Source organism: Crinia signifera, chromosome 12 (assembly GCF_055691185.1).
Source record: "Crinia signifera chromosome 12, ASM5569118v1, whole genome shotgun sequence".
NCBI lineage: Eukaryota > Metazoa > Chordata > Amphibia > Anura > Myobatrachidae > Crinia > Crinia signifera.
In genome coordinates, this window is record NC_139228.1 from 288739 (window position 1) to 311986 (window position 23248).

Below are 23248 nucleotides of genomic sequence, written 5' to 3' on the forward strand. Positions count from 1 at the left end.
CCACACTGTACTGCCCCAGACACATTATACCACACTGTACTGCCCCCAGACACATTATACCACACTGTACTGCCCCAGACACATTATACCACACTGTACTGCCCCCAGACACATTATACCACACTGTACTGCCCCCACACACATTATACCACACTGTACTGCCCCGAGACACATTATACCACACTGTACTGCCCCCAGACACATTATACCACACTGTACTGCCCCCAGACACATTATACCACACTGTACTGCCCCCAGACACATTATACCACACTGTACTGCCCCAGACACATTATACCACACTGTACTGCCCCAGACACATTATACCACACTGTACTGCCCCCATACACATTAAACCACACTGTACTGCCCCCAGACACATTATACCACAATGTACTGCCCCCAGACACATTATACCACACTGTACTGCCCCCAGACACATTAAACCACACTGTATTGCCCCTAGACACATTATACCACACTGTACTGCCCCCAGACATATTATACCACACTGCGCTGCCCCCACACACATTATACCACACTGTACTGCCCCAGACACATTATACCACACTGTACTGCCCCCAGACATATTATACCACACTGCGCTGCCCCCACACACATTATACCACACTGTACTGCCCCAGACACATTATACCACACTGTACTGCCCCCAGACACATTATACCACACTGTACTGCCCCCAGACGCATTATACCACACTGTACTGCCCCCAGACACATTATACCACACTGTACTGCCCCCAGACACATTATACCACACTGTACTGCCCCCAGACACATTATACCACACTGTACTGCCCCAGACACATTATACCACACTGTACTGCCCCCAGACACATTATACCACACTGTACTGCCCCAGACACATTATACCACAGTGTACTGCCCCCAGACACATTATACCACACTGTACTGCCCCCAGACACATTATACCACACTGTACTGCCCCCAGACACATTATACCACACTGTACTGCCCCCAGACACATTATACCACACTGTACTGCCCCCAGACACATTATACCACACTGTACTGCCCCCAGACACATTATACCACACTGTACTGCCCCCAGACACATTATACCACACTGTACTGCCCCAGACACATTATAGCACACTGTACTGCCCCCAGACACATTATACCACACTGTACTGCCCCCAGACACATTAAACCACACTGTACTGCCCTGAGACACATTATACCACACTGTACTGCCCCCATACACATTAAACCACACTGTACTGCCCCCAGACACATTATACCACAATGTACTGCCCCCAGACACATTATACCACACTGTACTGCCCCCAGACACATTAAACCACACTGTATTGCCCCTAGACACATTATACCACACTGTACTGCCCCCAGACATATTATACCACACTGCGCTGCCCCCACACACATTATACCACACTGCGCTGCCCCCACACACATTATACCACACTGTACTGCCCCGAGACACATTATACCACACTGTACTGCCCCCAGACACATTATACCACACTGTACTGCCCCCAGACACATTATACCACACTGTACTGCCCCAGACACATTATACCACACTGTACTGCCCCCAGACACATTATACCACACTGTACTGCCCCAGACACATTATACCACACTGTACTGCCCCCAGACACATTATACCACACTGTACTGCCCCCAGACACATTATACCACACTGTACTGCCCCCAGACACATTATACCACACTGTACTGCCCCCAGACACATTATACCACACTGTACTGCCCCCAGACACATTATACCACACTGTACTGCCCCCAGACACATTATACCACACTGTACTGCCCCCAGACACATTATACCACACTGTACTGCCCCAGACACATTATAGCACACTGTTCTGCCACCAGACACATTATACCACACTGTTCTGCCACCAGACACATTATACCACACTGTTCTGCCACCAGACACATTATACCACACTGTACTGCCCCCAGACACATTATACCACACTGTACTGCCCCCAGACACATTATACCACACTGTACTGCCCCCAGACACATTATACTACACTGTACTGCCCCCAGACACATTAAACCACACTGTACTGCCCTGAGACACATTATACCACACTGTACTGCCCCCATACACATTAAACCACACTGTACTGCCCCCAGACACATTATACCACAATGTACTGCCCCCAGACACATTATACCACACTGTACTGCCCCCAGACACATTATACTACACTGTACTGCCCCCAGACACATTAAACCACACTGTACTGCCCTGAGACACATTATACCACACTGTACTGCCCCCATACACATTAAACCACACTGTACTGCCCCCAGACACATTATACCACAATGTACTGCCCCCAGACACATTATACCACACTGTACTGCCCCCAGACACATTAAACCACACTGTATTGCCCCTAGACACATTATACCACACTGTACTGCCCCCAGACATATTATACCACACTGCGCTGCCCCCACACACATTATACCACACTGCGCTGCCCCCACACACATTATACCACACTGTACTGCCCCGAGACACATTATACCACACTGTACTGCCCCGAGACACATTATACCACACTGTACTGTCCCCAGACACATTATACCACACTGTACTGCCCCCAGACACATTATACCACACTGTACTGCCCCCAGACACATTATACCACACTGTACTGCCCCCAGACGCATTATACCACACTGTACTGCCCCCAGACACATTATACCACACTGTACTGCCCCCAGACACATTAAACCACACTGTACTGCCCCCAGACACATTATACCACACTGTACTGCCCCCAGACACATTATACCACACTGTACTGCCCCCAGACACATTCTACCACACTGCGCTGCCCCCACACACATTATACCACACTGCGCTGCCCCCACACACGTTATACCACACTGTACTTCCCGCAGTCACGTTATACCACACTGTACTGCCCCCAGACATGTTATACCACACTGTACTGCCGCCACACACATTATAACACACTGTACTGCCCCCACACACATTCTAACACACTGTACTGCCCCACACACATTATACCATTATGTACTGCCCCCACACACATTATACCACACTGTATCGCCCCCGCACACATTATACCACACTGTTTCGCCCCCGCACACATTCTACCACACTGTACTGCCCCGACATACACATTCTACCACTCTATACTGCCCCACACACATTCTACCACAGTGTGCTGCCACTAGACATACATTCTAACACACTATACTGCCCCCACATATACATTCAAACACACTGTACTGCCCCACACACATTCTACCACACTATACTGCCCCACACATTCTACCACACTGTACTGCCCCCACATACATTGTACCACACTGTACTGCCCCCACAGCCATTCTACCACACTGTACTGCCCCACACACATTCTACCACACTGTGCTGCCCCCACATACATTCTACCACACTGTGCTGCCCCCACATACATTCTACCACACTGTAGTGCCCCCACATACATTCTACCACACTGTACTGCCCCCACACACATTTTACCACACTGTACTGCCCCGCACACTGTACTGCCCCAAACACATTCTACCACACTGTACTGCCCCCACACACATTATACCACTCTGTACTGCCCCCACATACATTCTACCACACTTTACTGCCCCCACACACATTATATTCCAATGTACTGCCCCACACACATTTTACCACACTGTAGTGCCCCCACATACATTCTATCACACTGTACTGCCCCCCACAAGCATTCTATTACAATGTACTGCCCCACACACATTTCACCACACTGTACTGCCCCCACATACATTCTACCACACTGTACTGCACCACACACATTCTACCACACTGTACTGCCCACACATACATTTTACGACAGTGTGCTGCCCCTAGACACACATTATAACACACTGTAATGCCCCCACATACACATTCTACCATACTGTACTGCCCCCAGACACACATTCTACCACATTGTACTGCCCCACACACTGTACTGCCCCAAACACATTCTTCCACTCTATACTGCCCCCACACACATTATACCACACTGTATCGCCCCCACACACATTCTACCACTATGTACTGCCCCCACATACATTCTACCACAGTGTGCTGCCCCTAGACACACATTCTACCACACTGTACTGCCCCCACACACATTCTACCACACTGTACTGCCCCCACATACACATTCTACCACACTGTACTGCCCCCAGACACACATTCTACCACACTGTACTGCCCCCAGACACACATTCTACCACAATGTACTACCCCCGGACACACATTCTACCAAACTGTACTGCCACCACATACATTTTACCACACTGTACTGCCACCACACACATTCTAACACACTGTGCTGCCCCTACATACACATTCTACAACACTGTACTGCCCCCACACACATTCTACCACACTTTACTGCCCCACACACACATTCTAACACTCTTTACTGCCCCCACACACATTATACCACTATGTACTGCCCCCACACACATTTTACCACACTGTACTGCCCCCACAGCCATTCTACCACACTGTACTTCCCCCCACAAGCATTCTATTACAATGTACTGCCCCACACACATTTTACCACACTGTACTGCCCCCACATACATTCTACCACACTGTACTGCACCACACACATTCTACCACACTGTACTGCCCCCACATATATTCTACCACAGTGTTCTGCCCCCAGACACACATTCTACCACACTGTACTGCCCCACACACTGTACTGCCCCACACACATTCTACCACTCTGTACTGCCCCCACACACATAATACCACTATGTACTGCCCCCACATACATTCTACCACAGTGTGCTGCCTCTAGACACACATTCAACCACACTGTACTACCCCCACACACATTCTATTACACTGTACTGCCCCCACATACACATACTACCACACTGTACTGCCCCCAGACACACATTCTACCACACTGTACTGCTCCCAGACACACATTCTACCACACTGTACTGCCACCGCATACATTTTACCACACTGTACTGCCACCACACACACATTCTAAAACACTGTGCTGCCCCACATACACATTCTACAACACTGTACTGCCCCCACACACATTCTACCACACTGTACTGCCCCCACATACACATTCTACCACTCCATACTGCCCCACACACATTCTACCACTCTATACTGCCCCTACACACATTATACCACTATGTACTGCCCCCACATACATTCTACCACAGTGTGCTGCCCCTAGAGACACATTCTACCACACTGTACTGCCCCCACACACATTCTACCACACTGTACTGCCCCCACATACACATTCTACCGCACTGCCTCCAGACACACATTCTACCACAATGTACTGCCCCCAGACACACATTCTACCACACTGTACTGCCACCACATACATTTTACCACACTGTACTGCCACCACACACATTCTAACACACTGTGCTTCCCCCACACTCACATTCTAGCACTCTATACTGCCCCCACACACATTATACCAGTATGTACTGCCCCCACACACATTATACCACACTATATCAACCCCCGCACACATTCTACCAGACTGTACTGCCCCCGCACACATTCTACCACACTGTACTGCCCCTACACACATTCTACCACACTGTACTTCCCCACACACATACTACCACACTGTACTGCCCCCACTTACGTTCTACCACAGTGTGCTGCCCCTAGACACACATTCTACCACACTGTACTGCCCCAGCACACATTTTACCACACTATACTGCCCCTACACACATTCTGCCCCACACACATTCTACCACACTGTACTGCCCCCACTTACATTCTACCATAGTGTGCCTCCTCTAGACACACATTCAACCACACTGTACTGCCCCCACACACATTCTATTACACTGTACTGCCCCCACATACACATACTACCACACTGTACTGCCCCCAGACACACATTCTACCACACTGTATCGCCCCCAGACACACATTCTACCACACTGTACTGCCACCGCATACATTTTACCACACTGTACTGCCACCACCCACATTCTAAAACCCTGTGCTGCCCCACATACACATTCTACAACACTGTACTGCCCCCACACACATTCTACCACACTGTACTGCCCCCACATACACATTCTACCACTCCATACTGCCCCACACACATTCTAGCACACTGTACCGCCCTTTATTACACAGTGTGTATGCAGCTGTAGACGGTTGAAGCTGTGCAATTCAGACTCTGTTGCATCCCCAGCTGTATGTAGCGATATGTACGGGCGCAGGTGGAGACTGCTAGGAGTGCACTAGCCTAGGGTGGCTGGTCCCTTAGTCAGGCTCTGGGTAGATCCCTGCAGTAATATGCAGTGTATCACACTGGAAATAATATAATTGGATGAATGCAGAGGCCCCATATGGTGCAGAGCAGGGTACATTTGTACAGGACCATTGTCGCTCTATCCACCAGTCACACAAGGCTGGTTGTGGCACTGTTCTCTGAACAGATTGTCATTTGTATGTGGTTGTAGAACCAGCTCCGTGTTTACAATAAACACAATCCTGGCGGTCTGCTTGTGTCCTCCTGAGGTCACCTCTAGTACGGTGCAGACAGGTAAGGTAGATCTGGTCTTTACAGTAAATATCGCACCCACTCTACCTGTTCCAGTGCTCAGTATATTAAGTCAGAGACTGCAAGTACTGCGCATAATTCCATTACCAGTGGTACTAGGCAGTCTCTAAGGTGAGTCCCTAACCTCTCAATTCATACCTCTACGTGTACAGTTTATGGGAATCATTTATCAAACCATCTTTTCAGATAGGTATTAATCCCTGTGAGTGTGTATGTATGTATATATCTATCATCTATCTATCTATATATATTTGTAGGGGCTCTGCACTCACTAAATTAACTGATGATAATAAATAGTGGAGATTTAGTTAATGAATTGATCAATGCATTTAAGCCTGCAGCCCCCTTTCCTGCAGAAAAGTGGGGTCCTGTGAAGGGGGCTGCAGGCTTAAATGCATTGATCGATTCATTAACTAAATCTCCACTATTTATTATCAGTTAATTTAGTGAGTGCAGAGCCCCTACAATGTTTGTTTAAACAATGTGGTCACAAGCCATAGGGCACCTCAAGGCTAGGAAAGGTAAGTGCTGATGTTTAGTGTAATATATACATATATAAGTCCATGTGTGTGTATATGTGTGTATGTATGTATGTATGTATTTCTGATGAAAACTACTAAGAAGTAGTTGAAACAGCTGTTAGGTTACAGCTGTCTGTTTGTGCAAATTATGCTTGTGCAATAAACCCGTTTTTCTTCACCTTCAAATCCGTGATAGATATATATATATATAGAGATATATAGAGATATATAGAGATATATAGTCTACGTGTAGTCCGCACTCGCATTCAGGTAGGGGTGCGCTCCTAAGGTCACACAAATATGTTACTTTTCACGCCGATGTGCAGTTGAGTGGATGTCTGTCTTGACAAAGGACCTGTTGGTTCGAAACATCGACATGCAATTTTGATGGTAATGTATTAAAAAGCATTTGTGATATTGACCTGGTGAGTGCCCTCAGTCTGGACTATACTTGCATCTGGACACCTGGAATATGTATGTATGTATGTATATATATATATATATATATATATATATATATATATATATATATATATATATATATATATATATATGTCCCCGTATACGGCACACGTGGAGAGGGCTCAGTAGTGGTTCTGTGTAATGTTTGTGGGTATTAGTCCCTGTATACAGCACACAGGGAGACTGCACAGTAGTGGTTCTGTGTGATGTGTGGATGTGTTAGTCCCTGTATACGGCACACATGGATAGGGCACAGTAGTGGTTCTGTGTGATGTGTGGGTATTAGTCCCTGTATACGGCACACATGGAGACTGTGCAGTAGTGGTACTGTGTGATGTGTGGGGATATTAGTCCTTGTATACTACACACATGTAGAGGGCACAGTAATAGTTCTGTGTGATGTGTGGGGTTATTAGTCCCTGTATATGGCACACATGGAGACTGCACAGTACTGGTTCTGTGTGATGTGTGGGGGTATTAGTCCCTGTATACTACACACATGGAGAGGGCACAGTAGTGGTTCTGTGGAAAATGGTTATTGGTGGCAGTGGGGGGGAGGCAGTAGGCTGGAGTTTTGCCTAGGGTGCTGAGAAGCCTTACACCAGCCCTGATTAGTCCCTGTATACAGCACACATGGAGAGGGCACAGTAGTTGTTCTGTGTGATGTGTGGGGGTATTAGTCCCTGTATACAGCACACATGGAGAGGGCACAGTAGTGGTTCTGTGTGATGTGTTGGGGTATTAGTCCCTGTATACGGCACACATGGAGAGGGCACAGTAGTGGTTCTGTGGAAAATGGTTATTGGTGGCAGTGGGGGGTAGGCAGTAGGCTGGAGTTTTGCCTAGGGTGCTGAGAAGCCTTACACCAGCCCTGATTAGTCCCTGTATACAGCACACATGGAGAGGGCACAGTAGTTGTTCTGTGTGATGTGTGGGGGTATTAGTCCCTGTATACAGCACACATGGAGAGGGCACAGTAGTGGTTCTGTGTGATGTGTTGGGGTATTAGTCCCTGTATACGGCACATGTGGAGAGGGAACAGTAGTGGTTCTGTGTGATGTGTGGATGTGTTAGTCCCTGTATACGGCACACATGGAGAGGGCACAGTAGTGGTTCTGTGTAATGTGTTGGGGTATTAGTCCCTGTATATGGCACACGTGGAGAGGGCACAGTAGTTGTTCTGTGTGATGTGTGGGAGTATTAGTCCCTGTATACTACACACATGGAGAGGGCGCAATAATGGTTCTGTGTGATGTGTGGGGTATTAGTCCCTGTATACGGCACACGTGGAGACTGCACACTAGTGGTTCTGTGTGATGTGTGGGGTATTAGTCCCTGTATATGGCACACATGGAGACTGCACAGTAATGGTTCTGTGTGATGTGTGGATGTGTTAGTCCCTGTATACAGCACACATGGAAAGGGCACAGTAGTGGTTCTGTGTGATGTGTGGGGGTATTAGTCCCTGTACACAGCACACGTGGAGACTGCACAGTAGTGGTTCTGTGTGATGTGTGGGGGTATTAGTCCCTGGATACGGCACACGTGGAGACTGCACACTAGGGGTTCTGTGTGATATGTGGGGGTATTAGTCCCTGTATACGGCACACGTGGAGACTGCACAGTACTGGTTCTGTGTGATGTGTGGGGATATTAGTCCCTGTATACTACACACATGGAGACTGCACAGTAGTGGTTCTGTGTGATGTGTGGGGGTATTAGTCCCTGTATATGGCACACATGGAGAGGGCACAGTAGTGGTTCTGTGTGATGTGTGGGGGTATAAGTCCCTGTATACGGCACAAGTGGAGAGGGCACAGTAGTGGTTCTGTGTAATGTGTTGGGGTATTAGTCCCTGTATATGGCACACATGGAGAGGGCACAGTAGTGGTTCTGTGTAATGTGTTGGGGTATTAGTCCCTGTATATGGCACACATGGAGACTGCACAGTAGTGGTTCTGTGTGATGTGTGGGGGTATTAGTCCCTGTATACTACACACATGGAGAGGGTGCAGTAATTGTTCTGTGTGATGTGTGGTGGTATTAGTCCCTGTATACTACACACATGGAGAGGGCACAGTAGTGGTTCTGTGTAATGTGTTGGGGTATTAGTCCCTGTATACTACACACATGAAGACTGCACAGTAGTGGTTCTGTGTGATGTGTTGGGGTATTAGTCCCTGTATACTACACACATGGAGAGGGCACAGTAGTGGTTCTGTGTGATGTGTGGGGGTATTAGTCCCTGTATACGGCACACATGGAGAGGGCACAGTACTGGTTCTGTGTAATGTATTGGGGTACTAATTTGTACTACCCAATTGGTCATACCCATTCACACTGTTCCACAACCCTTTTTTCATGTGTTTGTACTCTGTTTTTTGGGGGCTGACCTCCCCACGGTGTGAGCAGCTTACCAAAACAACTCACCCAAAAGCGCTTAAAATATATTTTTCCACCTAGGTGGTAAAATATATAATTTCTTTCTGTTGGGGTATTAGTCCCTGTATACGGCACACATGGATAGGGCACAGTAGTGGTTCTGTGTGATGTGTGGGGGTATTAGTCCCTGTATACTACACACATGGAGACTGCACAGTAGTGGTTCTGTGTGATGTGTGGGGGTATTAGTCCCTGTATACTACACACGTGGAGAGGGCACAGTAGTGGTTCTGTGTGATGTGTGGGGGTATTAGTCCCTGTATACTACACACATGGAGACTGCACAGTAGTGGTTCTGTGTGATGTGTGGGGGTATTAGTCCCTGTATACGGCACACATGGAGAGGGCGCAGTAATGGTTCTGTGTGATGTGTGGGGGTATTAGTCCCTGTATACGGCACACGTGGAGACTGCACAGTACTGGTTCTGTGTGATGTGTTGGGGTATTTGTCCCTGTATACTACACACATGGAGAGGGCACAGTAGTGGTTCTGTGTGATGTGTGGGGGTATTAGTCCCTGTATACGGCACACATGGAGAGGGCACAGTACTGGTTCTGTGTAATGTATTGGGGTACTAATTTGTACTACCCAATTGGTCATACCCATTCACACTGTTCCACAGCCCTTTTTTCATGTGTTTGTACTCTGTTTTTTGGGGGCTGACCTCCCCACGGTGTGAGCAGCTTACCAAAACAACTCACCCAAAAGCGCTTAAAATATATTTTTCCACCTAGGTGGTCAAATATATAATTTATTTCTGTTGGGGTATTAGTCCCTGTATACGGCACACATGGATAGGGCACAGTAGTGGTTCTGTGTGATGTGGGGGGGGGGGTATTAGTCCCTGTATACTACACACATGGAGACTGCGCAGTACTCGTTCTGTGTGATGTGTGTGGGTATTAGTCCCTGTATACAGCACATGTGGAGACTGCACAGTAGTGGTTCTGTGTGATATGTGGGGGCATTAGTCCCTGTATACTACACACATGGAGACTGCGCAGTAGTGGTTCTGTGTGATGTGTGTGGGTATTAGTCCCTGTATACGGCACACGTGGAGAGGGCACAGTAGTGGTTCTGTGTGATGTGTGGGGGTATTAGTCCCTGTATACTACACACATGGAGACTGCGCAGTAGTGGTTCTGTGTGATGTGTGTGGGTATTAGTACCTGTATACTACACACATGGAGACTGCGCAGTACTCGTTCTGTGTGATGTGTGTGGGTATTAGTCCCTGTATACAGCACACGTGGAGACTGCACACTAGTGGTTCTGTGTGATATGAGGGGGCATTAGTCCCTGTATACGGCACACATGGAGAGGGCACAGTAGTGGTTCTGTGTGATGTGTGGGGGTATTAGTCCCTGTATACGGCACACGTGGAGAGGGCACAGTAGTGGTTCTGTGTGATGTGTGGGGGTATTAGTCCCTGTATACTACACACATGGAGACTGCGCAGTAGTGGTTCTGTGTGATGTGTGTGGGTATTAGTACCTGTATACTACACACATGGAGACTGCGCAGTACTCGTTCTGTGTTATGTGTGTGGGTATTAGTCCCTGTATACAGCACACGTGGAGACTGCACACTAGTGGTTCTGTGTGATATGAGGGGGCATTAGTCCCTGTATACGGCACACATGGAGAGGGCACAGTAGTGGTTCTGTGTAATGTGTTGGGGTATTAGTCCCTGTATACGGCACACGTGGAGAGGGCACACTAGTGGTTCTGTGTGATATGAGGGGGCATTAGTCCCTGTATACGGCACACATGGAGACTGCACAGTACTGGTTCTGTGTGATGTGTGGGGGTATTAGTCCCTGTATACTACACACATGGAGACTGCACAGTAGTGGTTATGTTTGATGTGTGTGGGTATTAGTCCCTGTATACGGCACACATGGAGAGGGCACAGTAGTGGTTCTGTGTGATGTGTGGGGGTATTAGTCCCTGTATACTACACACATGGAGACTGCGCAGTAGTGGTTCTGTGTGATGTGTGGGGGTATTAGTCCCTGTATACTACACACATGGATAGGGCACAGTAGTGGTTCTGTGTGATGTGTGTGGGTATTAGTCCCTGTATATGGCACACATGGAGAGGGCACAGTACTGGTTCTGTGTGATGTGTGGGGGTATTAGTCCCTGTATACTACACACATGGAGACTGCACAGTAGTGGTTCTGTGTGATGTGTGTGGGTATTAGTCCCTGTATACTACACACATGGAGACTGCACAGTAGTGGTTCTGTGTGATGTGTGGGGGTATTAGTCCCTGTATACTACACACATGGAGAGGGCACAGTAGTGGTTCTGTGTGATGTGTGTGGGTATTAGTCCCTGTATACGGCACACATGGAGAGGGCACAGTAGTGGTTCTGTGTGATGTGTGTGGGTATTAGTCCCTGTATACTACACACATGGAGACTGCACAGTAGTGGTTCTGTGTGATGTGTGTGGGTATTAGTCCCTGTATACGGCACACATGGAGACTGCACAGTAGTGGTTCTGTGTGATGTGTGTGGGTATTAGTCCCTGTATACGGCACACGTGGAGAGGGCACAGTAGTGGTTCTGTGTGATGTGTGGGGGTATTAGTCCCTGTATACGGCACACGTGGAGAAGGCACAGTAGTGGTTCTGTGTGATGTGTGTGGGTATTAGTCCCTGTATACGGCACACATGGAGACTGCACAGTAGTGGTTATGTTTGATGTGTGTGGGTATTAGTCCCTGTATACGGCACACGTGGAGAGGGCACAGTAGTGGTTCTGTGTGATGTGTGTGGGTATTAGTCCCTGTATACGGCACACGTGGAGACTGCGCAGTAGTGGTTCTGTGTGATGTGTGTGGGTATTAGTCCCTGTATACGGCACACGTGGAGAGTGCACAGTAGTGGTTCTGTGTGATGTGTGGGGGTATTAGTCCCTGTATACGGCACACGTGGAGAAGGCACAGTAGTGGTTCTGTGTGATGTGTGGGGGTATTAGTCCCTGTATACGGCACACGTGGAGACTGCACAGTAGTGGTTCTGTGTGATGTGTGGGGGTATTAGTCCCTGTATACTACACACATGGATAGGGCACAGTAGTGGTTCTGTGTGATGTGTGGGGGTATTAGTCCCTGTATACGGCACACGTGGAGAGGGCACAGTAGTGGTTCTGTGTGATGTGTGTGGGTATTAGTCCCTGTATACGGCACACATGGAGACTGCGCAGTAGTGGTTCTGTGTCACATCACTATACCCAGGGGTGATGGTCGGTCTGCACTTGATGACTCTGGTTGCGGCTGGTGGATGCGGCCTCCTGCGCAGCTGGAACAGGCTTATTGTATCTGCACACATAACAATGTCTTGCTGAGCAGGATTCTCTGTTTACACTAAGCATTGTGTATAATCTCTGCCACCACATCCTACACACAGTGCTGACTATGGGGCCGATGCTTACTCTCTAGAGGGGAGGGAGGGACGGGGCAGTGGTGGCGCTGGGACATGGGAACACACAGCTTTTCATGGGTAGCCCCATGGGTATGTGGACAGGTCAATGCCTGCAGGGAGGCGGGCAGCTAACGTGGTGACTAGGGACCTTATTCTAGTTCACTCTTTCTGACAAAATCCTTCTTAGATGGACAAAACCATGTGCACTGCAGGTGGGGCAGATGTAACATGTGCAGAGATAATTAGATTTGGGTGAGTTATTTTGTTTCTGTGCAGGGTAAATACTGGCTGCTTTTACACTGCAATATAGATCTCACTTTGAAGAAAAACCCCACCCAAATCTAATTCTCTCTGCACAAGTTACATCTGCCCCACCCGCAGTGCACATGGTTTTGTCCATCGAAGAAGGATTTTGTCAGAAAGAGTGAACTGGAATAAGGCCCTAGGGGTAGCAGGGACAGATGGAATGGATGGCATGATGCACCGTCACCCCAGGACAGGCAGCCGCTGACGTCACCCCAGGACAGTGTGATTACCATACGGAGGAAGCTGTTATGTTGTCAGTTAGCGGTGAGTGGTGGTCAGACTTGCTACAGGAGGGGGATAGCCAGGATCCCTATCCTGGCATAGGAGGGAGCCCAGGAGAACACATTGCTGGCACCACTCCTTCCCAGTACCTGCCGCAGGTCCTCTGACTCCCATCTCCCCATCATCTATACTGGACAGAACCTCCAATACATGCAGTAACAATGGTTTTTGTTTTAGGTGCTCAGACATGGATTTCTCCCAACTGCCCAAGATCAGAGATGAGGAGAAGGAAAGTATGATGGGGTTTGTCCATGGTGTCTCCGGGCCAGGTAAGAGGAGTCACACGTCTCTTCCAGTGTGCTATGGACTCCCAGAAATATGGCATCATGCAGTAAGTTATCGGTTTATTGTACCATATCCACTTTCTTCCAGTGGTTACTGCGGCACAGATGGCGGGGGCGGCTATGTACGAGCTGGTGCGTGTGGGTCATTCGGAGCTTGTGGGAGAAATTATCCGTCTGGAGGGCGACTTGGCCACTATTCAAGTCTACGAGGAAACTTGTATCTTTTAATCTGTGATAGTGACATGACCTTTGTAAGTGAGGTCACAGGTTCTATATATGTCCAGAGGCTTCTACTGAACAGCCTGACACATACAGTAAGAGTGTATAGAATAGCTGTGTGTGTATGTGTGTATTCCTGAGAACACCTCTGTTGTACGTACGTGTGTGTGTGTGTGTATATATATATATATATATATATTCCTGAGAACACCTCTGTTGTACGGACGTGTGTGTGTGTGTATATATATATATATATATATATATATATATATATTTATTCCTGAGAACACCTCTGTTGTACGTACGTGTGTGTGTATTCCTGAGAACACCTCTGTTGTACGTACAGCCACCTGTTGAGGCATAATGACATGAGGTCACCCATTGGGACATAGTGGGATGTGGTCACCTGTTGGGTCATAATGACATGAGGTCACCCGTTGGGGCATAGTGGGATGCGGTCACCTGTTGGGGCATAATGACATGAGGTCACCCGTTGGGGAATAGCGGGATGTGGTCACCTGTTGGTGCATAGTGGGATGCGGTCACCAGTTGGGGCATAATGATGTGAGTTCACCCGGTTGGGCATAGTGGGATGCGGTCACCCGTTGGGGCATAGTGGGATGTGGTCACCTGTTGGGGCATAATGACATGAGGTCACCCGTTGGGGCATAATGACATGAGGTCACCCATTGGGGCATAGCGGGATGTGGTCACCTGTTGGGGCATAGCGGGATGTGGTCACCTGTTGGGGCATAATGACATGAGGTCACCCGTTGGGGCATAGTGGGATGCAGTCACCTGTTAGGGCATAATGACATGAGGTCACCCGTTGGGGCATAGTGGGATGTGGTGACCTGTTGGGGCATAATGACATGAGGTCACCCGCTGGGGCATAGCGGGATGTGGTGACCTGTTGGGGCATAATGACGTGAGTTCACCCGTTGGGGCATAGTGGGATGTGGTGACCCGTTGGGGCATAGTGGGATGTGGTCACCTGTTGGTGCATAGTGGGATGCGGTCACCTGTTGGGGCATAATGACATGAGTTCACCTGTTGGGGCATAGTGGGATGCGGTCACCTGTTGGGGCATAGCGGGATGTGGTCACCTGTTGGGGCATAGTGACATGAGGTCACCCATTGGGGCATAGCGGGATGTGGTCACCTGTTGGGGCATAATGACATGAGGTCACCCGTTGGGGCATGGTGGGATGCAGTCACCTGTTGGGGCATAATGACATGAGGTCACCCGTTGGGGCATAATGACATGAGGTCACCCGTTGAGGCATAGTGGGATGCAGTCACCTGTTGGGGCATAATGACATGAGGTCACCCGCTGGGGCATAGCGGGATGTGGTGACCTGTTGGGGCATAGCGGGATGTGGTCACCTGTTGGGGCATAGCGGGATGTGGTCACCTGTTGGGGCATAGCGGGATGCGGTCACCCGTTGGGGCATAGTGGGATGCAGTCACCTGTTGGGGCATAATGACATGAGGTCACCCGCTGGGGCATAGCGAGATGTGGTCACCTGTTGGGGCATAGCGGGATGTGGTCACCTGTTGGGGCATAGCGGGATGTGGTCACCTGTTGGGGCATAGCGGGATGCGGTCACCCGTTGGGGCATAGTGGGATGCGGTCACCTGTTGGGGCATAATGACATGAGGTCACCCATTGGGGCATAGTGGGATGCGGTCACCTGTTGGGGCATAGTGGGATGCGGTCACCTGTTGGGGCATAGTGGGATGCGGTCACCCGTTGGGGCATAGTGGGATGCGGTCACCTGTTGGGGCATAGTGGGATGCAGTCACCTGTTGGGGCATAATGACATGAGGTCACCCGCTGGGGCATAGCGGGATGTGGTCACCTGTTGGGGCATAGCGGGATGTGGTCACCTGTTGGGGCATAATGACATGAGGCCACCCATTGGGGCATAGTGGGATGCAGTCACCTGTTGGGGCATAATGACATGAGGTCACCCGTTGGGGCATAATGACATGAGGTTACCCGTGGGGCATAGCGGGATGTGGTGACCTGTTGGGGCATAGCGGGATGTGGTCACCTGTTGGGGCATAGCGGGATGTGGTCACCTGTTGGGGCATAGCGGGATGTGGTCACCTGTTGGGCCATAGCGGGATGCGGTCACCCGTTGGGGCATAGTGGGATGCGATCACCCGTTGGGGCATAGTGGGATGCGGTCACCCGTTGGGGCATAGTGGGATGCGGTCACCCGTTGGGGCATAGTGGGATGCGATCACCCGTTGGGGCATAGTGGGATGCGGTCACCCGTTGGGGCATAGTGGGATGCGGTCACCCGTTGGGGCATAGTGGGATGCGGTCACCCGTTGGGGCATAGTGGGATGCGGTCACCCGTTGGGGCATAGTGGGATGCGGTCACCTGTTGGGGCATAGTGGGATGCGGTCACCTGTTGGGGCATAGTGGGATGCAGTCACCTGTTGGGGCATAATGACATGAGGTCACCCGCTGGGGCATAGCGGGATGTGGTCACCTGTTGGGGCATAGCGGGATGTGGTCACCTGTTGGGGCATAGCGGGATGTGGTCACCTGTTGGGGCATAGCGGGATGCGGTCACCCGTTGGGGCATAGTGGGATGCGGTCACCTGTTGGGGCATAATGACATGAGGTCACCCATTGGGGCATAGTGGGATGCGGTCACCTGTTGGGGCATAGCGGGATGCGGTCACCTGTTGGGGCATAGTGGGATGCGGTCACCTGTTGGGGCATAGTGGGATGCGGTCACCTGTTGGGGCATAGTGGGATGCGGTCACCGGTTGGGGCATAGTGGGATGCGGTCACCTGTTGGGGCATAGTGGGATGCGGTCACCCGTTGGGGCATAGTGGGATGCGGTCACCTGTTGGGGCGTAATGACATGAGGTCACCCATTGGGGCATAATGACATGAGGTCACCCGTTGTGGCATAATGACATGAGGTCACCCGTTGGGGCATAGCGGGATGTGGTCACCTGTTGGGGCATAGCGGGATGTGGTCACCTGTTGGGGCATAATGACATGAGATCACCCATTGGGGCATAGTGGGATGCGGCAAGCTGTTTGGGCATAGCAGGATGTGGTCACCTGTTGGGGCATAGCGGGATGTGGTCACCTGTTGGGGCATAGCGGGATGTGGTCACCTGTTGGGGCATAGCGGGATGTGGTCACCTGTTGGGGCATAGCGGGATGTGGTCACCTGTTGGGGCATAGCGGAATGCGGTCACCGGTTGGGGCATAGTGGGATGCGGTCACCGGTTGGGGCATAGTGGGATGCGGTCACCGGTTGGGGCATAGTGGGATGCGGTCACCTGTTGGGGCATAGTGGGATGCGGTCACCCGTTGGGGCATAGTGGGATGCGGTCACCTGTTGGGGCATAGTGGGATGCGGTCACCCGTTGGGGCATAGTGGGATGCGGTCACCCGTTGGGGCATAGTGGGATGCGGTCACCTGTTGGGGCATAATGACATGAGGTCACCCGCTGGGGCATAGCGGGATGCGGTCACCTGTTGGGGCATAGTGGGATGCGGTCACCTGTTGGGGCATAGTGGGATGCGGTCACCTGTTGGGGCATAGTGGGATGCGGTCACCCGTTGGGGCATAGTGGGATGCGGTCACCTGTTGGGGCATAGTGGGATGCGGTCACCCGTTGGGGCATAGTGGGATGCGGTCACCCGTTGGGGCATAGTGGGATGCAGTCACCTGTTGGGGCATAATGACATGAGGTCACCCGCTGGGGCATAGCGGGATGTGGTCACCTGTTGGGGCATAGCGGGATGTGGTCACCTGTTGGGGCATAATGACATGAGGCCACCCATTGGGGCATAGTGGGATGCAGTCACCTGTTGGGGCATAATGACATGAGGTCACCCGTTGGGGCATAATGACATGAGGTTACCCGTGGGGCATAGCGGGATGTGGTGACCTGTTGGGGCATAGCGGGATGTGGTCACCTGTTGGGGCATAGCGGGATGTGGTCACCTGTTGGGGCATAGCGGGATGCGGTCACCTGTTGGGGCATAGCGGGATGCGGTCACCCGTTGGGGCATAGTGGGATGCGGTCACCTGTTGGGGCATAATGACATGAGGTCACCCATTGGGGCATAGTGGGATGCGGTCACCTGTTGGGGCATAGTGGGATGCGATCACCTGTTGGGGCATAGTGGGATGCGGTTACCCGTTGGGGCATAGTGGGATGCGGTCACCCGTTGGGGCATAGTGGGATGCGGTCACCTGTTGGGGCATAGTGGGATGCGGTCACCTGTTGGGGCATAGTGGGATGCGGTCACCTGTTGGGGCATAGTGGGATGCAGTCACCTGTTGGGGCATAATGACATGAGGTCACCCGCTGGGGCATAGCGGGATGTGGTCACCTGTTGGGGCATAGCGGGATGTGGTCACCTGTTGGGGCATAGCGGGATGTGGTCACCTGTTGGGGCATAGCGGGATGCGGTCACCCGTTGGGGCATAGTGGGATGCGGTCACCTGTTGGGGCATAATGACATGAGGTCACCCATTGGGGCATAGTGGGATGCGGTCACCTGTTGGGGCATAGCGGGATGCGGTCACCTGTTGGGGCATAGTGGGATGCGGTCACCTGTTGGGGCATAGTGGGATGCGGTCACCCGTTGGGGCATAGCGGGATGTGGTCACCTGTTGGGGCATAGCGGGATGTGGTCACCTGTTGGGGCATAATGACATGAGATCACCCATTGGGGCATAGTGGGATGCGGCAAGCTGTTTGGGCATAGCGGGATGTGGTCACCTGTTGGGGCATAGCGGGATGTGGTCACCTGTTGGGGCATAGCGGGATGTGGTCACCTGTTGGGGCATAGCGGGATGTGGTCACCTGTTGGGGCATAGCGGGATGTGGTCACCTGTTGGGGCATAGCGGAATGTGGTCACCTGTTGGGGCATAGTGGGATGCGGTCACCTGTTGGGGCATAGTGGGATGCGGTCACTGGTTGGGGCATAGTGGGATGCGGTCACCCGTTGGGGCATAGTGGGATGCGGTCACCCGTTGGGGCATAGTGGGATGCGGTCACCTGTTGGGGCATAGTGGGATGCGGTCACCCGCTGGGGCATAGCGGGATGTGGTCACCTGTTAGGGCATAGCGGGATGTGGTCACCTGTTGGGGCATAGTGGGATGCAGTCACCTGTTGGGGCATAATGACATGAGGTCACCCGTTGGGGCATAATGACATGAGGTCACCCGTTGGGTCATAGCGGGATGTGGTGACCTGTTGGGGCATAGCGGGATGTGGTCACCTGTTGGGGCATAATAACATGAGGTCACCCATTGGGGCATAGTGGGATGCGGCAAGCTGTTTGGGCATAGCGGGATGTGGTCACCTGTTGGGGCATAGCGGGATGTGGTCACCTGTTGGGGCATAGCGGGATGTGGTCACCTGTTGGGGCATAGCGGGATGTGGTCACCTTTTGGGGCATAGCGGGATGTGGTCACCTTTTGGGGCATAGCGGGATGTGGTCACCTGTTGGGGCATAGCGGGATGCGGTCACCCGTTGGGGCATAGTGGGATGCGGTCACCTGTTGGGGCATAATGACATGAGGTCACCCATTGGGGCATAGTGGGATGCGGTCACCTGTTGGGGCATAGTGGGATGCGGTCACCCGTTGGGGCATAGTGGGATGCGGTCACCCGTTGGGGCATAGTGGGATGCGGTCACCCGTTGGGGCATAGCAGGATGTGGTCACCTGTTGGGGCATAGCAGGATGCGGTCACCCGTTGGGGCATAGTGGGATGCGGTCACCTGTTGGGGCATAGCAGGATGTGGTCACCTGTTGGGGCATAGCAGGATGCGGTCACCCGTTGGGGCATAGTGGGATGTGGTCACCTGTTGGGGCATAGTGGGATGCGGTTACCTGTTGGGGCATAGTGGGATGCGGTCACCTGTTGGGGCATAGTGGGATGCGGTCACCTGTTGGGGCATAGTGGGATGCGGTCACCTGTTGGGGCATAGTGGGATGCGGTCACCTGTTGGGGCATAGTGGGATGCGGTCACCCGTTGGGGCATAGTGGGATGCGGTCACCTGTTGCCGCATAGTGGGATGCGGTCACCCGTTGGGGCATAGTGGGATGCGGTCACCTGTTGGGGCATAGTGGGATGCGGTCACCCGTTGGGGCATAGTGGGATGTGGTCACCCGTTGGGGCATAGTGGGATGCGGTCACCCGTTGGGGCATAGCGGGATGTGGTCACCTGTTGGGGCATAGCAGGATGCGGTCACCCGTTGGGGCATAGTGGGATGCGGTCACCCGTTGGGGCATAGTGGGATGCGGTCACCCGTTGGGGCATAGTGGGATGTGGTCACCCGTTGGGGCATAGCAGGATGCGGTCACCTGTTGGGGCATAGTGGGATGCGGTTACCCGTTGGGGCATAGTGGGATGCGGTCACCTGTTGGGGCATAGTGGGATGCGGTCACCCGTTGGGGCATAGTGGGATGCGGTCACCTGTTGGGGCATAGTGGGATGCGGTCACCCGTTGGGGCATAGTGGGATGCGGTCACCTGTTGGGGCATAGTGAGATGCGGTCACCAGTTGGGGCATAGTGGGATGCGGTCACCTGTTGGGGCATAATGACATGAGGTCACCCGCTGGGGCATAGCGGGATGTGGTCACCTGTTAGGGCATAGCGGGATGTGGTGACCTGTTGGGGCATAGCGGGATGTGGTCACCTTTTGGGGCATAGCGGGATGTGGTCACCTGTTGGGGCATAGCGGGATGCGGTCACCCGTTGGGGCATAGTGGGATGTGGTCACCTGTTGGGGCATAATGACATGAGGTCACCCATTGGGGCATAGTGGGATGCGGTCACCTGTTGGGGCATAGTGGGATGCGGTCACCCGTTGGGGCATAGTGGGATGCGGTCACCCGTTGGGGCATAGTGGGATGCGGTCACCCGTTGGGGCATAGTGGGATGTGGTCACCTGTTGGGGCATAGCAGGATGCTGTCACCTGTTGGGGCATAGTGGGATGCGGTCACCTGTTGGGGCATAGTGGGATGCGGTCACCTGTTGGGGCATAGCAGGATGCGGTCACCCGTTGGGGCATAGTGGGATGCGGTCACCTGTTGGGGCATAGTGGGATGCGGTCACCTGTTGGGGCATAGTGGGATGCGGTCACCTGTTGGGGCATAGTGGGATGCTGTCACCTGTTGGGGCATAGTGGGATGCGGTCACCCGTTGGGGCATAGTGGGATGCGGTCACCCGTTGGGGCATAGTGGGATGCGGTCACCTGTTGGGGCGTAGTGGGATGCTGTCACCTGTTGGGGCATAGTGGGATGCGGTCACCTGTTGGGGCATAGTGGGATGCGGTCACCTGTTGGGGCATAGTGGGATGCTGTCACCTGTTGGGGCATAGTGGGATGCGGTCACCGGTTGGGGCATAACATTTGCAGTTTGGCGTTTAGTAGATCTGTATACAGAGCTGCATAGATGCTGCCAGACTGTTTAGGGCCTGTGTATATTGTGTATCTGACATATCTCTTACAGTACTAGAGTTTTCCTAAACCCATGCTATGCAGCTGGGGTGTCCGTGGGGGATCCCGTCCTCCGAACTGGGAAGCCACTTTCAGTACAGCTGGGTCCTGGAATTATGGGAAACATATTTGATGGGATCCAGCGTCCTCTAAAGGATATTACAGATCTAACCAACAGTATTTATATTCCCCGTGGTGTCAATGTCAGTGCGCTGTCTAGAGACATTAAGTGGGACTTTACTCCAGACAAAAACATCAGGGTAAGTGGCTGCCAGGAATGGGAAGGGGTGACCCCCAGGTGTGCGAAGGGGGGTAAGAATGAAGTTACCCGAGTGTGGGAAAGAGGAATGTGGTGACCCCCGGGTGTGGGAAGGGGGGTAAGAAGGAAGTCAATCGGATGTGGGAAGGGGCTAAGAATCAGATTACACTGGTGTGGGAAGGGATGGTAAGAATGAAGTGACATGGATGTGAGAAAGGGGTATGTTGTGAACCGGTTGTGGGAAGGGGGGTGTGGTGAGCCAGGTGTGGGAAGGGGTGTGTGGTGAGCCAGGTGTGGGAAGGGGGTGTGGTGAGCCCGGTGTCGGGAGGGGGGGGGGGGGGGGGGGGGGGAGAAGCGACCCGGGTGTGGGAAGGGGGGGGGGGGGAGGTGTGGTGACCTGGTTGTGGGAAGGGGGGAGTAAGAATTAAGTTACCAGAGTGTGGGAAAAAGGGGTGTGGTGACCCGGGTGTGGGAAGGGGGGTAAGAATGAAGTGACCCGAGTGTAAAAAGGGGGTAAGAATGAAGTGACCCGGGTGTGGGAAGGGGGGTGTGGGGTGACCTGGGTGTGGGAGGGTAGGGGGCAAGAATGAAGTGACCCGTGTGTGGGAAGGGGGGTGTGGTGACCTGGGTGTGGGAGGGTAGGGGGCAAGAATGAAGTGACCCGTGTGTGGGAAGGGGGGTGTGGTGACCTGGGTGTGGGAGGGTAGGGGGCAAGAATGAAGTGACTTGTGTGTGGGAAGGGGGGTAAGAATGAAGTGACCCAGGTGGGGGGGGGGGATGATGAAGTGACCCGGGTGTGGGAAGGCGGGTGTGGTGACCTGGGTGTGGGAGGGGGGGGGGGCAAGAATTAAGTGATTTGTGTGTGGGACGGGGAGAATGAAGTGAC

General features: G+C 52.1%; 1 protein-coding gene across 6 annotated transcripts in view; it reads left to right on the forward strand.

Annotated features, from left to right (window-relative positions):
- The window catches only part of LOC146049953 (V-type proton ATPase catalytic subunit A-like), a 269656-nt gene that overhangs the window by 196215 nt on the left and 50193 nt on the right, over positions 1–23248 (forward strand). For all 6 annotated transcript variants that reach the window (XM_083166658.1, XM_083166660.1, XM_083166655.1 and 3 more), the window contains 3 exons: positions 14270–14361; positions 14465–14593; positions 22149–22363. In XM_083166658.1, the coding sequence (XP_083022784.1) occupies positions 14280–14361; positions 14465–14593; positions 22149–22363 (426 nt within the window). In that variant the 5' untranslated portion in view covers positions 14270–14279. The remainder of the gene's footprint in view (positions 1–14269; positions 14362–14464; positions 14594–22148; positions 22364–23248) is intronic.